Below are 22202 nucleotides of genomic sequence, written 5' to 3'. Positions count from 1 at the left end.
TGCTGCTGCTCTGAAAATATCTTCATGCTTGAAACATTTGCTACGCAGCACACCTTTTTGCTTGCTCTGATTTTTGTTCGGTTTTGACCTATTTCGCAGTTTACCTCCATCCTTATTACATCTATTTACCACTGGTTTAGTGGGCTTTCCCCTTCTTGCGAGATTGTCTTGTTTTGTTACTCTTGACTTGGCTTTTTATTGAGCAAGGGGCCTAAGTTGAGTTAGGGCTACACAGTCACTTAAATTTGAATGGTCAGTGATGAGCCTATTCTCCTGAACCCCATCTTGAGGCCCTTCCAGCACCACCTCTAAGTTTAATTTAAGCCTTAAACTCTCTGGCCCACTATGGCTTCTGATAAACCCAGGAGTATATACATGGCCTTCAACAATTTGAATTTCATTTCTTGGGGTTGCCGTATTCACCAGACTGACCTCTAACCTATCTCCTCTGACTTTTTGATTTCCCATGTTATCCTCAGTTTCTTTTACGGCTGATGCAGATAGGCACTCATTACCTTCATCTTTTTCCCCTGCATCGCAGTCCACCATATCCTGCTCATCACCTGATACCTCATCTTTCCTGCTCAGCTCCTCCTTTCCTGTGTGTTCATCTTCATGTTCCTCCTTATCTGTCCCACCATTTTTTGACAGTTAATCTACTACATCTTGAGCCATAAAACCAATGACCTCATTATCCATGCAGAAACTGTTGCAATGACACGGATTTATTGCAGCTGGGATCTCTTCACACACTCTAACTAGGAATAGGCTTCCATTACATTCAACATGGATCACCGTATTAATGAATTCCATCCTAGAAGTGATTACTCGTACCTTCCCCCAGTGAAGAGAATTCTGGCTAGTAATATCATCATCAAATTGGACAATTTCACCCCACAGCTTGCCAATGTCTCTGAATGTATTGACACTCCACAAATTAAATGGTACACCTACATAGATGAGCCACACACACCTTTCTTGTTCAACATACTTGCATTTCTCCCAATCTGTAATAGACTCACACCATTCTAGCATCCACTCCTCTAGCTTGGATCGAGCCTCCCTTTTATGTTGCTGGGACTTGAAAGTTAGCACTGCTACCCTTCCTCCTCCTTCTCTGACTCTTACTTCCTCCATACCTCTTTTACCGACCTCCTTTTTAAACTCATCAAAAGAGAGGAATGATTTCAACTTCACTATTACACTGTCATAGAGCCACCCATTGCCAGCTTCAACTGCCTTTACAACCGACTTCATCTTCTCATTACTGCCACCACTCTGGACTACTTCTGCAAAAGATCTTTGACCTATACTATCCATCATTCTTTGCCCAAAACTCCTTTGTAGGCACTGCATCATCGGACTGTCTCCTCTGTTTTTCATTGCCTGCTGCTTAAACTCTCCTTTTTTGAACTCTGCTTTCTTCACTTTTAGAGCCTTATTATCGCACCATAAGCCATCAGCCTTCATCACCGCCATTTCAGCAGCCACCTTGCAGTCATATCTCGCAAAACCAAACCTCGACCTCGTCGCTTTTCGTCTTTTTGACGGGATGAAGGCATCCTTAACTACACCAAACTTATTAAACATAGTAAACAAACACTTTGGAGTCATTGAGTTTGGGATCTCATCCACAAAGATAGTAAACACGCCATAATCCACTGATCTACTGTTTTGGTTAGCCACACGTCGTCTTCTTAGCACCGGATTCCATCCTCCAACCTCCATAGCACTTTTTTTTTTCCTCCTCCTTTTACTTAAATGTACTATTATTTGGCTCGTAATCTCAAACAGTTCAACCCTTGTAGGTTCGGCAAAATCTCTTTATGTTGATAAGAAGAAGCCACTTGTGGTTTGCTTTGAGGAAATGTTAATTGACTTTGTGCCAAGTGTTGCCAATAATGTCAAACTTTGATGTGTTATCTTCATTTATATTTAACTTTTTTGTGAAGGAAATAGAATGAATGGCATTTGAACCATTAAAATAATATTGTCAAATTAAAATATTATAAGTTATAACATTGTAGTATGCCAAAATTTGGCGTTATCATTTTGATACACCAAGCATTGGAGATGCTTTAATACCTAAGAAATGGAAAGACTATAGTGAGTCATTTGTACAATGATATTGAACCATTACAATAAATTATGAAATTTGATAGACATAATTATTATAAGAATTTTTTTTTTCACAAATGGAATTTTTTAAATTTGGTACAAAATTTCCAAACCGTGTAAAGTTTTTTTTTTTTTTTTTGAATCAGCAAAATAAATCTTTATTGATGGGATCAAACAAAAAAGAAAGAGACATCAATAAAAAGGAGCTTAGAGCTAGAAGGAGCTCAAAACTCTGGTTGGTGAGAAACCAACAAAAGGAGAAAAACAAACAGAAGCAAAGACAAACAAAAAAAGAATCAGCAGACACACAACTTAGAGCAACGCCTAATGAAGATTAAAGAACCAGCAGTGGCACAAACTCAGCATATACGGACACCCCAGCAAACATCAGACAGTGGCAAAACTCCAAAAAATTAAAGAACCAACAATTCACCAAGAACACAGCAAACACGCAACAGTGGCAAAACTCCAAAGCATCAATTCCTTTGCAGCAGACACCCCAGAACTCCAAAACAGTGGCAAAACTAATGAGATAGTTCAATTGAAGTTGGTATACACCCATCCAAAGCTGCTACATACACAACAGAATCAACAGAATCAGCAAACACCCTAGAATCAACATATCAATCACCCCAAGCTGATCACCAGATCACCCGATCAAGCACCCCTAACCAAAGTTGGTATACACCCATTCAAAGCAAATCCGATCACCAGATCAAGCACCCCCAAACAGATCATAACAGATCAGATTACCAGGTCAAAACAGAACAAAGTAGAACAAAGCCAGAGCATTGATCATTAAGCAGCATGAGGACAAAATCAGAACCAGAACCAAACCAAAACCAGGACCAAATCCCAGATCATTGAGCAGCAGCAGCAAGCATATTCAAACCAAACCAAATCAGCATCCTTACTTAACCTTCGTTGATGCAATGCCTAATAGTTGAGATGTTGTACAGAAAATCATTGATCGAAAAGTGGAGCTTCGTGGACGTAGCTTTCAACCAAATGGCAATCCTGGTGACAATGAGCTCTTGCAGCTCCTGCAGATTTGGCGAAGATGCTTGGAAGAGACACTCATTCCTATGTTTCCAGATGGACCATAGAGTTACAAGAGGAATAGCATTCCATATTCAACGTTCAGACTTTCTGCAATCAAAACCTGACCACCATAGCAGCAGATTTGAGACAGAATTTGGGACAACCCAAGTAGTCCCCCACCACTGTAACAGCCCAGTCCAAACTTTCCACACCAGAGGACAGGAGATGAGTACATGTTCTGCTGTTTCCTGCTGTGCTTGACAGAATATACATAGGGTAGAGGCAGACCCATCTAAGATACCAATACGCTGAAGGTAGACAGAGGTTTTTAACTTGTATTTCCATGCGAGCCAACTGAAAAATTGCACTTTGGGCGGGAGTTGCTTGTTCCACACCAGACGAATAGGATGATTACATGCTCCATGGACAATGCTAGTATAATTATAGAATACCGAGACAAGAGACTGCCCTGCAATAGCTTCTGACCATACTGCACTGTCTTGTGCTTCCAGATTAAGTATGGGAGTTGGACATAGGATGGTATTGAGTCTAAGGAGTTCGCTTTTCACCCAGCCAAAAGGGGCCTCCTAAATGTGAAAACCCAATGCTTAGTAGGGCCAGAGTCATCCACAAAGTCCTTGAGTAATCCATCCTTATTGAGTGACAGTCTGTATATCCGAGGAAACTCATCTCTTAGACGAATATTTTCACACCAATTATCATTCTAAAACCTGATTCTACAACCATTACCCACCTTTAATTTTAGGTTATTGGTATAGTATTGGAAGAGGGACTCATTCAGCTCCACTGCTGATACAATACCATTCCAGATGTTTGATAACTTGATGCTTGGGCTGAGGTTTGGGAACCATCTCCCACCAAGGAATTTGTATTTCCTACAGATGATTTTCTTCCATAATGAGTCATTTTCAGATGCAAACCTCCACCACCACTTCAGGAGTAAGCACACATTTACATCCTTCACTCTTCTAATGCCCAATCCACCCTGCTTTAAACTCTTGGTAACCTCCGACCATTTCACTAGGTGGATTTTTTGCCTTGAATCTGAGCCTCCCCATAAGAATGAGGCTTGAATTTTATCTAGCTCCTTAGCAACTTCTTCAGGCAGCCTATAAAGAGACAAGAAGTATGCAGGTAAGCTTGATAGTACTGCTTTCACCAATATTAATCGGCCTGCGAAAGAGAAGAGTCTCCTTTTCCAACCAGCAAGTCTCAACTTAAACTTATCAATAACAGGTTGCCATGTTTTCTTTCTCCTTGGATTCGCTCCCAAAGGCAATCCTAGATACTTAAGTGGAAGAGTTTGGGTCTTGCAATTCAGTAGGGATGCAAAAACAGCAAGTTCAGAGATGCAATATTTGGTACTAAATGAATGCAAAAATTTATGAAAATTGACAGAGATGCTCAATGATATAAATGAAATTTTTCATGAGAGGAATTCACAAAAATTTATTTACAATTGCCAAAATTTATGTCGTATTTTTAAAATTATTGTGCAAAATTTTTTGCATCAAATGCAGGCAGATCGCTCTGGAATTAACATTCACAATTATTAGCTGTGAAGTCGGACTTAATAAAATTGATTTTTGAATTTTGGATTAAAAAAATTACAAATTAAAATATACAAAAAGATGAACATACTTACAAAGAATATGCTTCAAATTTTACTCGCAAGTAACTTCCAAGAATCTTCCATATGTTAATAGTGACTTTCAAAACAAAAAATAAATAAATAAATAAATTGTAGCTGATCCAAAAAAATAAAAAAAAAAACGTTCAAATAGGCTAGTAATTTACTAAGTGGTTTGACTTTGGATGAATATTAATGTTTAAAAAGGGAGGTCCCCATGTAATTATTTGAGAACATTGAAGAGTCAACCCTTCAAACATAAAACAAGTTACTAAATGATTTAAATTGGGAAGGGTTATACAAACTAAAAAACTTATACAAAATGGTGCAGCTGATTTAATTAATTTTTATTATTTTAAAAGGCCCTGTAGTTATGAAAAAGACTACGAAAATAATGAATCTTTCTAGATAAATTAATTCCAGAAACACCCAGAAACTTATACAACAATCTGATATAAAATTTTAAATAGAATTGTTTCAACAAACTTAGATACATGAAAAGAGTGGTTACCAGGTAATGTTGTGGGTGGGTACATGGTAGGTGTGTGTGGCGGCAGCATTGGACCTGCATAATTAACCAAGCTTACCCTCTTTTTGAGAGATTAATTAATGTACTCTAATGGGTAGGTTTTATTCTAACTACATTCATTGGCGTTTTAATTTTTAAATTAAATACATGTGCACGCTTACAGATAGATACATATGCACGCTTACTTAGTCTTTTTCTTTTCTTTTCTTTTCTTTTTTTCTTTCTAATGTATGTTTTTGTTACGGGACTTCTAGGAACACATCTTAAGGAATGCACAATTCGTTTACGTTTGTTAACATTTATCCTCAAAACTCTCATTAATAAGACCCTTCATTATTCAAGTTATGAATTGAGTCCCTAACACCATAATGATCTCCAATTTTTTTATTTTTTATTTTTATTTTGGACAATGACACGATTCAATTTTATTTTTTATTTTTTTCTTGGCTCTCAAGTGTTTTGAAAATAATGAAAGATTTTTTTTTTAAAAAAAAGTTTTTATTTCATAAAAAATATTTTAAAATTGATGTAAAGTAGGTAGTGTTTCTCTTCTTCTTCTTCTTCTTTGTGACTCCATCAAGTAAATGAAAATATATATATGTAAAAATAGGATAAATTTGGTGTCAGTGTAAACTTTTTGTTTATCATTTGATATCAATTTAACCCTTTTGTTTATTACTTTGGAACCAATTTAATAAATAAAAAAAATTACAAATTGCGGTTTAGTTTTTTTTTTTTTTTTTTTGATCGGCTAAACAAAATCTTTATTGATGAAACATACAAAGTATGAAATATTACATCAATAAAGAGGAGCTTGGAACTAAGAAGAAGCTCCAAGCAGTTTAGTTTATTGAAATTGAGAATAATTGAATTGAGTTGAAATCAAATATTTATTTTATGAAAATATTAATTCACTAGAGGATTGCTTAATGTAATTCAATGTTGGACAGAATCCCTAATGGGTAGGCTACTTCGTCAGTGTATTTGTTCTCACATGCTCAACTTAAGTTCAATTTTTATCAATATTTGTTCAAATCATATGATTAGAGAGTATCGTTTGATTCTCGAATTTATGTTCTTGGATAAGCCTAAACGGCCCAACCAAACATGATTTTTAGTTATAAAAATAAATTTTTTTTTTAAATGTTGGATTAAAATTTGTGAAGTGGCTAGAAGATGCTTTGGGGGACATATAATCTACAAAGAAAATAATCAAAATTTAGGAAGAGTAGAGAAGATGGTAACAAAGTCGAGAGAGAGAATTGCAAAAATTGCAGAGGCTTAAAAGTCAAAGTGGTAGGTCCAGACTCCCTACGGGATTTCCGGCAATGCTTCAACGGTGTTCTGTCGACATTTGGACGTGTAGATTTGAACTGTAGGAGTTTTGAGAATTTTTTTCTCTAATTTTGGCATAGATTTTTGATTTTTTGATACCCATAATAATTTCTTTCTCTCTCAAACCTTCTCCTATACTATTGTGAGTGTCATTCCTTCTCCGGTGATGGCAGTGACAGTAGCAGCAGCAACGGAGATGACATTGATGGGACGGTGGGCTTTCAAGCAGATCTTACTTTTAGACCACATCGTTAAGCAGATCGATAATTTTTCCTGAATTGTAACTGTTTTTTTTAGCGAATTTCTTTTTTTATTGTTGGTTTTTTGTTTTGTTATTTAGTTAGAATGGCTATACTCTTGTTGTTTTATTAATACAATATTTTCAATATTCTTCAAAAAATAAAAATAAAAAAGTCAAGGAGAGTGATGAGAAAAGAGCATATTCTTTGCGTAACAAATTTAATGGTATGGTTGATTCATCTAGGTTTTTTTTTTTTTAATAATTTATAATGTATTTATTGTTTTAATGCATCCAGAAAAGAGTTGACGTGGTAGTAGTATTGGTTTTAGTGGGACAAGTAAAAAAGCATGCTTCTTTCTTCCTCTTTTCTTATTTCACTTTCACCATCATCACTAGGTAAATATAATAGAAGGTTTGCTTAGCTTTTTATTATATATATATTTATAATGGAGAATCAATCCTAGATAAGGAACTCTTTCGTTCCATTCCAAGTGTATAAAAGCAAGATACATGCTATTAGATATAATACATCAAGACTCAAACTTAAGATTTCTGAGGTCTCATTTGGTAAGTGACTTTTTTAGTTATAAAATTAAAAAATTATTAAAAAAATTAAAAAGTCAACAATTCATATCAAAAAGTTAAAGATTCTCTTTTCTCTCTACTTTTTGTACACCTTTTCGTAAAAAACTAAAACAGTCATTCCAAACATACTAGTTTTTTTTAGCTCATATTTTAGTCAAATAGTCAAAAAATTACTAAATTAATCTGTTCCCAAACGAGGCCTTAGACAAAGTTTAAATATTCGAGTTGAACCTCGCAAATATAAAATTTGCTTAGCTTAATAAAAAGGGTTAATTACACTAATAGTTCCTATAGTTTGAGACTTATGTCACTTTGATCCTTCACTTTTCAATTGTGACACATTTGACCATGAATTTTGAATTTTATTCCAAATAAGGACAATTGAAAATATCATTAGATTTTTCAAGAATAAAATCGTCAATTTGATAAAATATAATTAATTTGACAAAAATAAATGTCAAAAAAATATTTTTAATTTTTTAAAAATTATTTTTATCCACCAATGATAAAATTATGTAAAATTAATAAAAATCACATGATTAATATTTTTAAATTAATTTTACATGATCATTATCCAAACAAATAATAAACATTAATTTGGTAAAAAAAATATGTATAAATGTCTAAAAAATTTATCAATTTTATATAATTTTATTTTTAGTAGGTAGAAATAATTTTTAAAAATTCAAAAATATTTGTTTGACATTTATTTTTGTCAAATTAGTTTATATTTTATCAAATTGACAATTTTACCCTTGAAAAATCTAATGATATCTTCAATTGTCCTTATTTGGAACAAGATTCAAAATTCAAATGTCTCACAATTAAAAAGTTAAGGACCAAAATGACACAAACCCCCAAACTATAGAGACTATTTGTATAATTTACCCTAATAAAAACGTATATGGACAATAATTTATATATATATATATATATATATCAGCAAGGCAACTATCAAACCAACTATAGTTCTTGCATGAAAAGTCCAATGAAGAGGCTGCTACTAATTAAACCCCATGTGAATTTCATAAATATTAAAAATTAAAAATCACAATAAAGTTAGAAAAAGTGTAAGAATGCACATAAATCGGTTACATAATCTTTGATTGATATATTATAGTTATGGCAATTCAAATAGCTACCTCCTTAGACCTACTCTTAATTGTTATTGAAATTTAAAATTTAGTAGAACGCCGACTTTCCTACACTTGTTAAAAAAACTAATTTATGACAACAAATCTTCTTTTCCGATTCTCTCACGTCCCCTTGTCTCAATTAATTTTAATAATTCTAAATTTTTAGTTACAAGCTCAATTCACCTAAATACATGTTGTTTGGAAAATCATTTCTCAAACAGGGACGGAGTTAGAGAGGAGCCAGGAGGTCATGTGCCCCCGGGTTTTGGGCTGCTTTTTTTTTTAAATTAATCTTATTATAAAGATATATAATTTATTGAATTGTTAGTTACATTTGACATATAAGGTTCACCCTCCATGTGTTTCTTTATTATTGGTTAATGATATCATCACATGTCAATAATAACGTGGTATTATCATTATATTGAATTTTTACTCAAATTTTGTATAATTAGCATTATATAATTTAATTTAAGAATCATAACTTTTTTTGTATTGACCATGATACATTAGTTACAAATAATATTATTTTTTTGATCTTTCTTAAAGTCAATCATAAAAATTTATGTGAAATATTTTTGTAAAAAATTTCAATATTATAATTAATAAGTGCCCCTTCTGATTTAATTTTTTGGCTCCGTCATTGTTCTCAAATGTAAGCATTCTTTAACTTATTTCTAAACCCTAGTTATTTGGAATTGTGTTTTACTCCTTGTCTCAATTAATTTTAATAATTCTAAGTTTTTGGTTACAGGCTCAATTCACCTACTTCAGATGAGTTATTTACTAAATGCATGTTGTTTGAAAAATCATTTCTCAAATGTAAGCATTTTTTAACTTATTTCTAAACCCTAATTATTTGAAATTGTGTTTTACACACGATACTTCAATATTTAATCTCTACTTTAAATATATATATATATATATATTAGTCATTTGTCTTTAATCTTACTCAAGTTAGCTTTCACTCAAAGAGTTTCCCCATCTTTTCATGTGGTATCAGTTAAGGCTAAGACATCTTTCTATTCATATTAATTCCAAAGATACAGCTTAATTAATTGTTGGAATCAGATGGCTGAGATCATTTGTTTCTGCTCATTTTAATTAATTATGCATGATTTTCTAATTGTTCCCTTGATCAGACTATTCAGTGATAAATCTCAACCCAAAAAAAAAATTATGTGAAAGTACCTCAAGTCAATGTTTTTAAAATCTATTGGCCGGTTTAACCAATTGACTCTAAACCATGTTAAAAACTTTTCCCTGGTTCACTCTAAACCTTTACTTCATACTTAACTAAATTATCTCTAAGGAGTTTATGTACAAAAGGTACAAGTAATTTGAACCATATCATTAATAGTGATTTCTCCTAGAAAACTGTTATATGTCACAATATAATTTAATTTTTATAATTATCTAGAAAGATAATCATGAATATTTATGCAGACAGATAGAAATATAAAACAGTGACAGAAAAATCAAGGAAAAATTATACAAATAGTTCATGTACTTTACACGATATATTAATTTGGTCTCTGTAATTTTAATTTGCTCGATTTTGCTCCTTAATTTAACGAATTGTGTCATTTTAGTCCAATAAATAACGATTGTTAAGTTAATTTAACGAAAAGTCAAATAATGTGCCAATTTAGTCCATGTATTTTTCGCAATGTGTCAATTTAGTCCCTGTCAAAATCGAGAAAATTGAAATTATAGAAACTAAATTGGCACATTGCGTAAAGTACAGGGATCAAATTGACACATTATTTAACCTTCCGTTAAATTAATTTAACAACCGTTATTTATTGGACTAAAATGACACAATTCATATTAAGGGGCAAAATCGAACAAATTAAAAATAGAGGGACCAAATTAACACATCATGTAAAATACAGAGACTATTTGCATAATTTACCCAAAAATCAATATATACATTTCTCTTTCTCATAATCAAACGTGCTTTAAATTAGGGCCCTTTCTTAATGTGAAAGCTCTAAGAAAAGACACTACAGTAAGCTCTCAAAGTGTAACTTTTTTTCCTTTATTGTATAGCATCACAGAATATCATGCTTCAACAGTATTTTCATATAGTTTTTTCCATAAAAGGTGCCTTCACTTACTCAACAATGCTAGGTGACCCGAATTTTCTTGGCTCGAGTGGCTCGAATGTCTCAAAATGATGTTATTTTTGGTGTAAAACAACATCGTTTTGATACATTTAAGCCATTCGAGCCACATAAATTCGAGCCAGAAAGTATTTTTCTTACTCTTTGCTTTTCTCTTTGCTCCATCTTCTCAGTACCCAAACACTAAACAAACAAGTATATGAAAGAAAGGACAGTATGGAAATGGATCAAGGAGTAAAAAAAGGTAAAAACAAAAAGAAATAGAGCTATAGATATCAATAAATTGAAACAAAACCAATGAGTATGATTCCAACCAGAGGGATACTGGTGGAGATTGGATTCTATTATTTTTTCTCCGCAGTGAATTGTATAGTTTTTATCACAACAAGACATGTTTATCAGGATCATCAAGTATTCTAATAGAGACTTGGATTCTGTGTCATTCTTTCTATACAATAATCTTATTGTATTTTTTATCACAGTAAGTCATATTAGCAAATGACATAATCTAACGGTCTAAGTTTAAAATTAAAATAAATTTTTTTTTTTTTTTTTTTAAATTTAAACTATACATCTCAAACCGACATTATTTTTATTCAATTTTAAACTAGGACCATAGTAAAATCACTAGGGGAAAAAGAATAGTAAAGTATCTTGATCCAAGTAGTAGTAGTAGTGGTATACTTTAGTCGTGGCAGTCATGTGTAGGATAACCACTTGTGGAAGTTGTAACTGACGTATACACAAAAGAAAATGAAAGATACATAAGATGGGGCCGCCACTCCCTTTCTTTGAATGACAAAGACTTTATGCCAAATTCCAACCTCATATACATGCTTAAGTTCACACTCCACACTACTCATCTCCTCTTCTTGTTACACACTTGCACACTCACACTTGCCTCGTGAGTTAACTCTCTTAATCAAACATTAAAAATTACCCATTCCTAACCCATTGCAACTTCTAGGCATGCAAATGCACACATGCGTCAAGTGCATGTCAATGTGGATTCTACTTTTACGTTGTGTTTGGTTGAGGAAAATAAGCGAAATATAAGTATGTTTTATTCACATTTCACCTATCTTTTCCATTTCTCTTTCCAAATCCCTATTCAAATTCCTCAACAAAAACACAGCATTAGGTTTTCATGTATGCTAGTTAGTTAGGGTAAATATGAGGTTTGAGAAATTATCATGTGACCCTGAAATACCACGTTAGTGGTGTGCCTAAAGTGCAGAATAGTCAACAAAATAAGTCACTATATCACTACGTTAGTGATGTGCCCAACCACCAATAGTGGTGTATTCAAGAAGTCAAGAACTAAAACCTCAGCCCCAAAACAAAAATCCCAAAACCCTAAAATTCGAATAATTCAATCTCAATGGGATCTAGCTTCAACAGGTCCAACGACAGTACAAAATTCGTGGTTTAAGTTTTACACTCAAGATCAAAGGTCGGTTTAATAATATTCTCTTATCAAGTATGATGCCTAAATTCAAGTCTTATTTGTTGCTTGATGTAACTCATTACTAATCAATATAACTGATTTTTATTTATTTATTTGGGTCTCAATCTAATGGTTAGGTACCCAAAAATCACATTTTGTGTACCATAGAAAAAAGCTTCAACTCCATCTTCAAGAACAAAAAATATATATATGATAATAGCTGTGAAAAATAATCTTGGACATCCAAAATATTGAGAAATGGAAATGTGCATTGTATCAACAAAAAGCTTTGCACCCGAAAAGAAATATATACGTATATATATATATGCAAAAATACTGCATAGTTCACAGATTTCTCAACTAGGCTTCTCTCTGCTACACCATGCACTACTCACTGTGACTTGGAAAAGAAGTTCAATGAAAGCATTGACATTTATCTTCCCTGCCAAGTAGATTTTGACAATAAATATTGGAAGTACAGGAGAAATATCATATCCAAGCAGATGGTGTACACAAAGAATCCAACTCTAATGCATTCAACATGAAGTTTTACAACATTCACAATATGTCAATACAAATATCATGTTTATTGGATAGGGGATAAACAAAAACATGGTCAAGTTCTGCAAGAATTTACCACTAACGATCGTCGTCGCACAATCCCAGAGTACACCCACAGCTTTGAATAACATTGACCTATATATGAAATGTGCAAAGGCTGCAACACATGGTGCACGGTAGATTGATTGCAAACGAGGATCTGTACTTATACTGGAGTCAAACCAACCACGCCTGCAAATACAGGTTCACCATAAGGACTTAGAAGCAAATTTAAACTTAACTAGGAAATCTCAAAAATTAAACCTATCGATGCAGGTAAGGCATAGATATTGCAGCAAAGATAACATTTAGAATTATGATGAGGGGACTGAAGGATACTTGATTAGTTGGGGTTGCTTTCTCTCACAAACAATAAATAAATAATGGGCTTCTTGCCTTGGAGAACATTGCTTCAAAGAATATTTGCATTTTTTTACTATGTCGAACATTGAATTGTTAGGCAAGTGATTGTGGAGATTTCTCGTTAAGCATGAGTCTTTATGGCATGTTGACAATAAGAGTAAGTATGGGATTCAAGCCAATGGATGCGATTATCATATGGCCATTCAGGGGAATTCTCAACCTTTGTGGAAATCCATATTACATGGTAATACATTTGGTTTAAGTTGTTCACACGCCAAGAGTGCCATTAGCAACTAAAGATTCTTGTCACTAAACTAATATAAAGCAGTATATCCCACATTTCCCCAGATTTTCCCCATTTTCATATTCTCAAAAATTGCCAAATGCTATAAAAATAAAAATAAAAATAAAAACTGGTGGGTTAAAATCCACACATGCAAATCTTTATGCCACTAGCTACTCGAGCGTTGAAAGTCAAAACACTCTTCCCCAAAACTTTCTGAAACTATGTCCATATGTCATACAATGTCAACCAAATAAAATGCCACTACCATTGGATAATAACGGATGAAAGATATATCCTAGGACTTCGAAAAACTTGCAATCATATAACAATCTTTCTTACTCTAGATCCAGTCAATCAATCCAGCTCATCAAAAGAACATAAATCCATGATAATGCAACGCATACAAATAATGACCATCTTGTCATTGTATAGTCCTACTCTCTGTTATTGGAATTTTACGAATCGCGATTCAATTCACGATTCGATTCACAATTTTTGCAAAATCAATAGAATTTATGGGTGAATCTATTTTGGAAGTGAATCTCTAGTAAATCACACGATTCACAATTGATTCACGATTCGATTTACTTTTTACGATTCCTGCAATTTTTGAAATTATTGTGTCCAATATATTTTCGACTCTTTTTTCTCTATCTTTTTAGTGAAAATGACAGAATATAACTTCTAATAGTATTTAATACCAAAATAACCAACATATATATATGATTTGTTGTTATTTTAGTGATCATGGAGTTTTTAATAGGATTCAATCAGATTCAATCACACCCAACGTATTTTTAACCTTTCTTCTCATTTGTTTTTTCCTTTTAAAAAATCATAATATATCTTCTAAAGACGTTTAAGATTAAAGTTACACTATAAATTATCTATTGCTATTTTATTAAATTGAATATAATTGAATATTACATGTGTGAGGTGAGTTATACTTTTTAAATTATTTTAGGCTTTAAAATAAAAGATTCTAAATAATTTTTTCTTTTTATTTGCTCACTGTTACTTAGAAAAGTATATATGTTTATTGTCCAAATATCAATATTGTTATTAATTATTGTTACTTTGGAAATTGATAGTTTGTCTATTTGGTTATTATCTTTATTAAGAATGGTTAATAAGAAATATCTAAAAAAGAAAAAATATAAGATGGTGATTTTACATAGGAACCTTTGTTAACTTCTTACCTATTAAACTATGTGATTATTATTCAAAATAACATTTTCATTGATTTAAATCTAAATATTTCATATTTATGAGATATATTTAACATCTAAATGTGTAAATATATATTTTTAAGTAATTTAGAAAAAGTGACCGAATCTTTACAATTCATGATTCGATTCAATTCGATTTGTGATTCGGTACAAGGCCATTTCGATTTACGATACGAATCCCAATTTGACAACTATGGCCCTACTCATAAAATCCTCTAGATAACTGCTATACTATAAGCTTATTCTTTGCCAATTATGTAAGTCAGTTGTGTCTCCAATAGTTTTTCAGCGCTAGTCTTGATTACCAAGTTATCAGTTTTTCCTTTCTTTTTCCATTTTTTTTTTCATTTCCATTTCAACAGATGACAAATTAAACCCTCAACCCCTCTACCTTAAATGTCATACCAGCACTTTTCTCACCATGCTACAATGGCTCTGGTACAATCCATTGGTTTACTTACAGCCAGGATACTTAAAACAAAATAAATAGAAAAGGTGATTACTCTCAAAGCGGGCCAACACAAGAAACAACAAAGAAACAAACTTGGGACACAATGAAGTTAGTATAATTGCATACCACATGCCAACCGTCCACCTGCATTGCCGGTGGTAAGGCTAAGTTCCTGACCACCTACAAATGGATAATTTAAAGAGATTTAGAATGTACGAATACCAATAATAATGTACAGATGAAGAAAACATTTTTTTATGCATTTTCATAAATCTGAACTTTTCTGGCCAACAAAAAGAAGTTCAATGACCACAACAGATGAAAATTGCAACTGAATTACAAACTAATAAACATGAACTGTTACCCTTTCCAAGATCATCCTCGAGCTCATGAACCACTAAAGCCCTGCCAATGACTGCATTAGGTCCACTAAGTGGTATCTGCACATCTCAGCCAACGAAATTTAGTATCAATGGTCAAGTAGCCAAATCCAAAAGAAATACTATTAAATGCGTAAACACAAAATCACACACAACACAAGCCATACTTGGCCATCCACAATTTTTGCCTCTGCCACCCCTAAATTATACAAAGCAACAAAAAAATTTAAGAAATGTCATGTCACCAAATGATTCAAACAATTTTCAAGGAGTTATTGAAACTGTAATTACCATCGGCGTTAGCAATTATGTTTCCCAGGTCACCCGCATGACGGATTTCATCCTTTGGAGCACCATGTGTCTTTTTATAAGGATTAAAATGTGCTCCTATTACATATAAAAACAAAATCACAATAATACCTAAACAACAATAGAATTAAATTATTGTTAATCAAAAAACAGTAACAACCAACACTTCAACTGGTTCAAGCTTCAAAGATGATCTTAACCTGTTGATATACACCCATTTGTTGTATCTCCATACTCGTGCTACACAACATGAAAAGAAGAAATGCAAATCGGTTTCACAGAGCTTTCATGACAATTAAAACTGTATTAAACTATGTTGGAAATAAAATGCTATACAACTCAAAAATTTTGGAAGAGAAAATCTATTCACTCATATTCCAAATAGCTAAATTACAAAGCCATATATATAAAGTTTAAAAAATAAATCTTCACATTCTAATATTAAGACTATTCATCACAACGTTAAGACTTATTCTCTTATATAACCACAAAATCATTAACATACCTAGGAATCCTACTACATTTTCTTAATACTTGCAACAATATCACCCCACTAATCAACATTACATGCACAAACTAAACATAGGAAAAATACAAAACCCAAATTACAAAATATAGGAATACTAAAAAAACCCAAATTAGTAATGAAGAATTTGAAATGATACTACTACTCACTAGATGGAAGCCATGAGGTCCTGGAGCGAGTCCCGTAACGCGAACATTCACAGTGGTTGGGCCTGTGAAAATCAAATACCCAATTTCACAACAACTCAATTGCATTTATAGATAGGAATTAGAGATGTGAAGGGCCTAAAAAGAGAAATGACCACCGTCGTCTTGAGAGAGGGTAACAACGCCTTCGACTTTGGAGTTGCCCTTGAGGACGGCTACGGCTTTCTTGGCGGCGGTGAGGGGCTTTGGGGCGGTGGCGGAGACGGAAATGGATTGGGGGGTGAATTTGAGGAGGGGGAGGGCGTGGAATGAAGAGAAGAGAGATGGGTTGTTGTTGTTGTGAGGGGTTGGGGAAGAGAATAGTGGGTAAAGAAGAGTATGGGATGGAGTAGTTGAGAAGAGGAGTGCATGAGCTGCCATGGCTGCTATTGCTGCTTGCATTGTCTCTGACCGAGGATAATGCGTGAGAGCTGCTCACCACACTTGGCCCGGTTTGTTGGAACTGAGGAAAAATGTGGGAATTAGGGGAAAGAATATAGTGCATATTTGTGTACCTATGTGATTTATAATTAAAAAAATATGACATAATATTATATTTTTTGAGTTATAAATTTAAAATAAATAAATAAATTATAATAGATACTATATGAGGCATAGGTATATATTATATATTGTAGAATTCTCCATAAATTAGATATATATATATATATATATATTAGTGGATGACACACGTGTGTAATTCAAATAATAAAGAAATTAATATCATAATATGTATGTTGTCTAAATGGTAAGAGTGTTCTTAATGAATCTAAGGTCTTGAGTTCAAATCTTCCTCTTACCTTTGAATAATATTTTTTTTTTATTTTAGGATAAATTTGTCATGTGACAGAAAGAGAAGCCACCATACTATTAGACACAAAGTGATGTACTCATATATATAATAGTATAGAAGATAGGGCTAGACATTTGTCATGTAACAGAAAGAGACGCCACCATATTATTAGGAAAAATGCTTGGGAGCACTAAAAATGGAGCACTAGAAGGACCACTAATGATGTGGCAGTGGACCCCGCCCACTTTCTATGCCTTGTTTCTTTTTTTTTTCTTTTTTTTTTTTACCAATCTCAATGCATTATGGCTATTAGTGGTGTATTTTTTAGTGGTCTAAATCATTGTTGTATTATTAGACACAAAGTAATGTACTCATATATATAATAGTATAGAAGATAAGGCTGGATGTAGGGTTATTTGACCCGCACAATCCACCCTACTCGACCTGACCGGCACTTGTATGGGCAGTTTCGTTAATATAACAGGGTAGGGTGCAGTTTGGAATATAACAAGTTTTTGGGTTGTGGGCAAGTTGCAGGTTTGAACCGCACCCGCCACAACCTGCTTGCACTTAGAACATTTAATTTCATTTTTTTTTTAACCTGGACCGTTCGCCTATGATCTATCCTAAATATTTTTGTTTTGACCAAACAAATCAAACCATAATGCATTATGAAACAATTTTCATAAGCTCTTATCTAAAACATGAATCAGCAAAAACGCTGAGAACCATAATTGATGAAGAGATGCAATATTTTCTTCTTCTTCTTTCTTTCTTTTTTTTTTTTCATTTTTTCTCTTGGATATATATGTATATATATACATAAGTTTTTTTTTAGAATATATATATATATATATATATATAAGTTATCTTGGAAAAGAATGATGCCTTAGGCTTGTCAATGAATCAGGTAACAATTTTATGAATCATATAAATTTTGTGTAATATTAAAAAAATGTAGTGTGTTAGTATTTATTTATAACAAAAAAATTTTGGATTGAGTTTCTGTATTGTAGGAATTTTTGGCATCCCCTATAAAATTGTTCATTCATTCGTTTTGAGTGTATCATTGAGAGAACCATACCTGAAATCCCAATACTGAACTTTTTTTTGTTTGATCTGCATTATGAGTACTGCTTAGCCTAACATTTGCTTCTGTCATTGAACAGAACCGTGATGCATGGAATTGGAATTTTATAATTTTATAAGTTTGAATGATTTGTTTGTGTTAGGAATTGATTTTGTTGTGTTTTTAATTTTATAAGTTTTAATTCATTAATTATTAATGTTGGAGTATTTTAGAAAATTGAGAAAAAATGGCATCCGCGAACATCCACATAAACCGCAAACAGCACTGCGGGCAGTTGCGGGTTGACTTTTTTCTAAACCGCATAGATGCGGGCGGGTCAAAACCGAACTGCAAATCGCACAAATCCAATCCACGACCACCCCTAATAGAAGATATATAAAGGGAAAAACTATAGTACACACTTTTCAAAAGGGGTGCACGATATGTACTTTATAATTAAAAAAAATGACATAGTTTTAATTTTTTAAGTCATAACTGAAAAAAGAAAAAAAAAATATCATAACTAAAGATAACATGAGTCATAACTAAAAAAACTCATAATTTATAACTAAAATAATGTCATAACTAAAGAAAAAAAAAATGTTATAATTAGGGTTGCATATGATACACTCTTTTTAAATGGGTGTATATTAGAATTTTCTTATAGAAAAACAAAAACAAAACAAGAAATTTGTTTATAAATCCCATTTAGAGGACCTATAACTCAGTAAGTTCACAAAAAATTTTGTGTTCCATCTAGTATATTTCAACTTATATACCAATAGGTCCTTTTTCCTATATTAGAAATATTATGTGAACTATTTTACCTTTATAAACATTTATTATAATATATATTACCATATATCTAGGAGAAAGAAAATCATTTATGATATATATAAAATACTCTAGATAAATATAAAAGATTATTATTTTTAATATTTTCTTCATTCACTATTATTTTACTATAAGGTCATGGAAGAATATTTAGAAGAGAGGTTAGTTGTACATATAGACTGATGATAGAGATGATGATGGACTCACAAAGATGATGGTAAATCAGCGATGAACAATCATTTTTTTTTTCCCATTGTTATACATAAACCATAGTCACCGATATTGTGTAGTTTATTCACCGATATTATGCTAGAGTTGATTATATACAGATTTTTCTAAAAATATACATTTATATATATGAACTATTTGATAATTTTTTGTATATTATTTGATGATTTGTTGTATATTGTTTGTTTTATGCTCGTTGCAATCATTTTTATTGCCATTAAATAATCGAAATAATTGATTTTCATTTTTTTATTTTTATTTCGTGTTTTCACATTTTAGTGTGAATGTTCACATTAGTGTGAGTAGAATTTTTTTTTTAAAGCTAGCTATATATTAATTGTAAATTGTGAACATTCACATTGTATTTGTAACAACCCAGATTTTTAATTATTCTATAGAATTTATACTAATATTATTTAATCACAGTTCGAAAAATATATAATTTATTATATCTTATTATGCGTAATTTTTTAAAATAATATAATTATTTAAAAGTTTAAGGGTCAAAATATAAATAATAATAATATAGATAATATAAATAATAATAATAATGGGTGTGGTACTAAAATAAATAAATAATTTTTTTTTTTTAATATATGATAAAGTGTCATTTAATTAGAAATTATTTTATTTATATAATTATATTAAAATATTGGGTCAAATGATAATTATTTTAAATATCTATAAAAATAAGAATAAATTTATATAATTATGAATTAAAACTGAGCCAAAGCAACGTTTGAGCCACGTGGACGCCGCGTACTCGTCTCTCCTCCCTATAAAAGGAGGAGACGCTCACTGGAGAGGAGAGGAAAGAAAGGATGAAAAGAAAAGAAAGAGAGAAAGGAAAGGAAAGAAAGAGAGGAAAGAAAGGAAATATAATGGAAGTTGAAAGGGTTTTTGATAGTGAAAAGAATGAGTAAGAGCATCTCTAACGGTGACTCAAATTTTTTATCAAATTTAAGTCAAAAATGACCCATTTCACTAAATTTAATACCACTCGCTCCAACGGTTCACCTTTCACCAAATCTATCTCGGGACAACCGGGTGGTCGACCGGCCGGTTGACCGGTTAGGCAAAATTATTTTTTTTTTTTTTTTTTTTTTGCGAATATGTCTGAACTTTTTTTTGAACTTTCTGAACTTTTTCGAGACGACCGGGGTAGTCGACCGGCCGGTTGACCGGTTAGGCAAATTTTTTTTTTTTTTTTTTTAACAGTTTGAACTTTTTTTTCCTAAACTGTTTGAATCTTTTATTGGTTGACCGGTGTACCTCTTTCAACGGTCAGTAACAGTGATTTCGTAAAATCTGTGTCTCGTTCTCAGTTTGATGCTTTTTTTGCTGAAATCTCATTTTGATATCAATCTGGTGCAACGGTTGGAGCTTGAAAAAGTAGGTTTTTCATCAAAATTTGAATTTGATGCTGGGTTTGGTTCACCGTTGGAGATGGTCTAAGGTATTAAAGTTAAGGTGAGTTATATTATACATTGAATCACCAAAATGTATTTTACGTATGTTTTAACTTACCAAAATCTATTTTATACAAGTTATGTTTTTAATAAAAGTTATGTTTTATAAAAGTTTCAGTTACGTGGTTTATCTTCTGAACCCTATTCCTTAAAATGAAACCTATGGATATGTCTGTTTATATTTTAAAGAATATTTGGCTATGACCTTATAAACAATTATGTTTTGTAAGTACCACCACGGGAGTCCCACGCCTTGGGGGACTTAAATAACTATTGGCCTCTGTTTGACCACTTTGTGGTCCTCTGTTTGTCATGGATCCATTGACCTCTGTTTTGTGCGGAGCAAAGTGCTACACTGTTGTGGGAGCCACCTCTAGAATCCGTACGAGTCACCTCTTAAATCTGTATCTCTGTTTTGTGCAGAGCAAAGTGCTGTGCGGAACTAAGTGCTACACTATTGTGGGAGTCACCACTAGAATCCATACGAGCCCCTCTTGAATCCATACCTCTGTTCTGACTGTCACTTCTGTGACCTCTCTTCTATTCTGTTCTGTACCGTGGTTATGACTATTTACTTACATAATCTATGTATTTCAGTTCTGTTATTCAAATGATTTCTGCTACTCAAAGGATTTATTTATATAAATGTTTTGGCCTAACTAATTATCCACGGTTATTTCGTGTCCTTATACTCTTGGTATAATATTTCTCACTCTGCCATGTGCTTATAGTTTTTTACCAATTTTCAGGAAACATGCAATTCAGAAATAGCTTTTGGAAAGTCTTAGATGCAAGGCTGCGGAATAGACACATACAACACTTTTATAATATTTTTATATGTAAATATCGGCCTTTTGGGTCAATAACTTTTGTAATAAAAATAGAAACTCCAATGATTATTTTGGTACCCTTACTTAAATATTACTTCTGCTCGCGTTATTTGATTTATTTATGAATTGGCCGTAGGTAACTTTAATTACTGGCCATCACCATACTTAACCCTTGGGTACGGGGAGCGGGTCGTGACAAGTGGTATCAGAGCAATGGTCTTTTTAAGAAAAAAAAAATCATCATTGGAGCATAGGACACACGCACATTTAAGAAGTGGGATAACGGGTAATTAATACAAAATTATTACATTTTGTTCGTCGATTTAATTATATTATAATTTTATATGATTACATATATAATAATTTTTTTTTTAGTATGCCTAATTTGTGAAGGATATTAGATATAATTTATATTTGTTCTAATAAAAGAAGAACAAGAAA

The 22202-nt window shown here is 32.3% G+C and overlaps 1 protein-coding gene across 2 annotated transcripts; it reads right to left on the bottom strand.

The window, feature by feature from the left end:
• Positions 1-12718: 12718 nt before the first annotated feature.
• LOC114301236 (superoxide dismutase [Cu-Zn], chloroplastic) lies at positions 12719-17174 on the bottom strand. Of its 2 annotated transcripts, none has more exons than XM_028246163.2 (8): positions 16658-17174; positions 16503-16564; positions 16028-16067; positions 15810-15905; positions 15686-15717; positions 15503-15578; positions 15265-15318; positions 12719-13001 (listed from the first exon to the last, which is right to left on the bottom strand). In XM_028246163.2, exons 1-8 carry the CDS (start codon positions 16938-16940, stop codon positions 12976-12978), a joined length of 669 nt encoding a protein of 222 aa, XP_028101964.1. In that variant the 5' UTR covers positions 16941-17174; the 3' UTR covers positions 12719-12975. The 2 variants fall into 2 exon arrangements, with proteins under 2 accessions (XP_028101964.1, XP_028101963.1); XM_028246162.2 differs by having other exon boundaries at positions 16655-17040.
• Between the last annotated feature and the right edge of the window lie 5028 nt (positions 17175-22202).

The sequence above is a fragment of the Camellia sinensis genome, chromosome 12 (assembly GCF_055761805.1).
Source record: "Camellia sinensis isolate YWXY chromosome 12, ASM5576180v1, whole genome shotgun sequence".
Lineage (NCBI taxonomy): Eukaryota > Viridiplantae > Streptophyta > Magnoliopsida > Ericales > Theaceae > Camellia > Camellia sinensis.
This window is presented reverse-complemented; position numbering and strand designations above follow the sequence as displayed.

What these genes read in the sequence shown, in the direction of transcription:
- LOC114301236 (XM_028246162.2), bottom strand. Translation starts at nt 16,940, where the DNA reads ATGCAAGCAGCAATAGCAGCCATGGCAGCTCATGCACTCCTCTTCTCA. An exon ending in CATAATTGCTAACGCCGATG is followed by an intron (nt 15,718 to 15,809) that starts GTAATTACAGTT and finishes TGTATAATTTAG; the next exon opens with GGGTGGCAGAGGCAAAAATT. An exon ending in AGGTGGACGGTTGGCATGTG is followed by an intron (nt 13,002 to 15,264) that starts GTATGCAATTAT and finishes CTGTATTTGCAG; the next exon opens with GCGTGGTTGGTTTGACTCCA.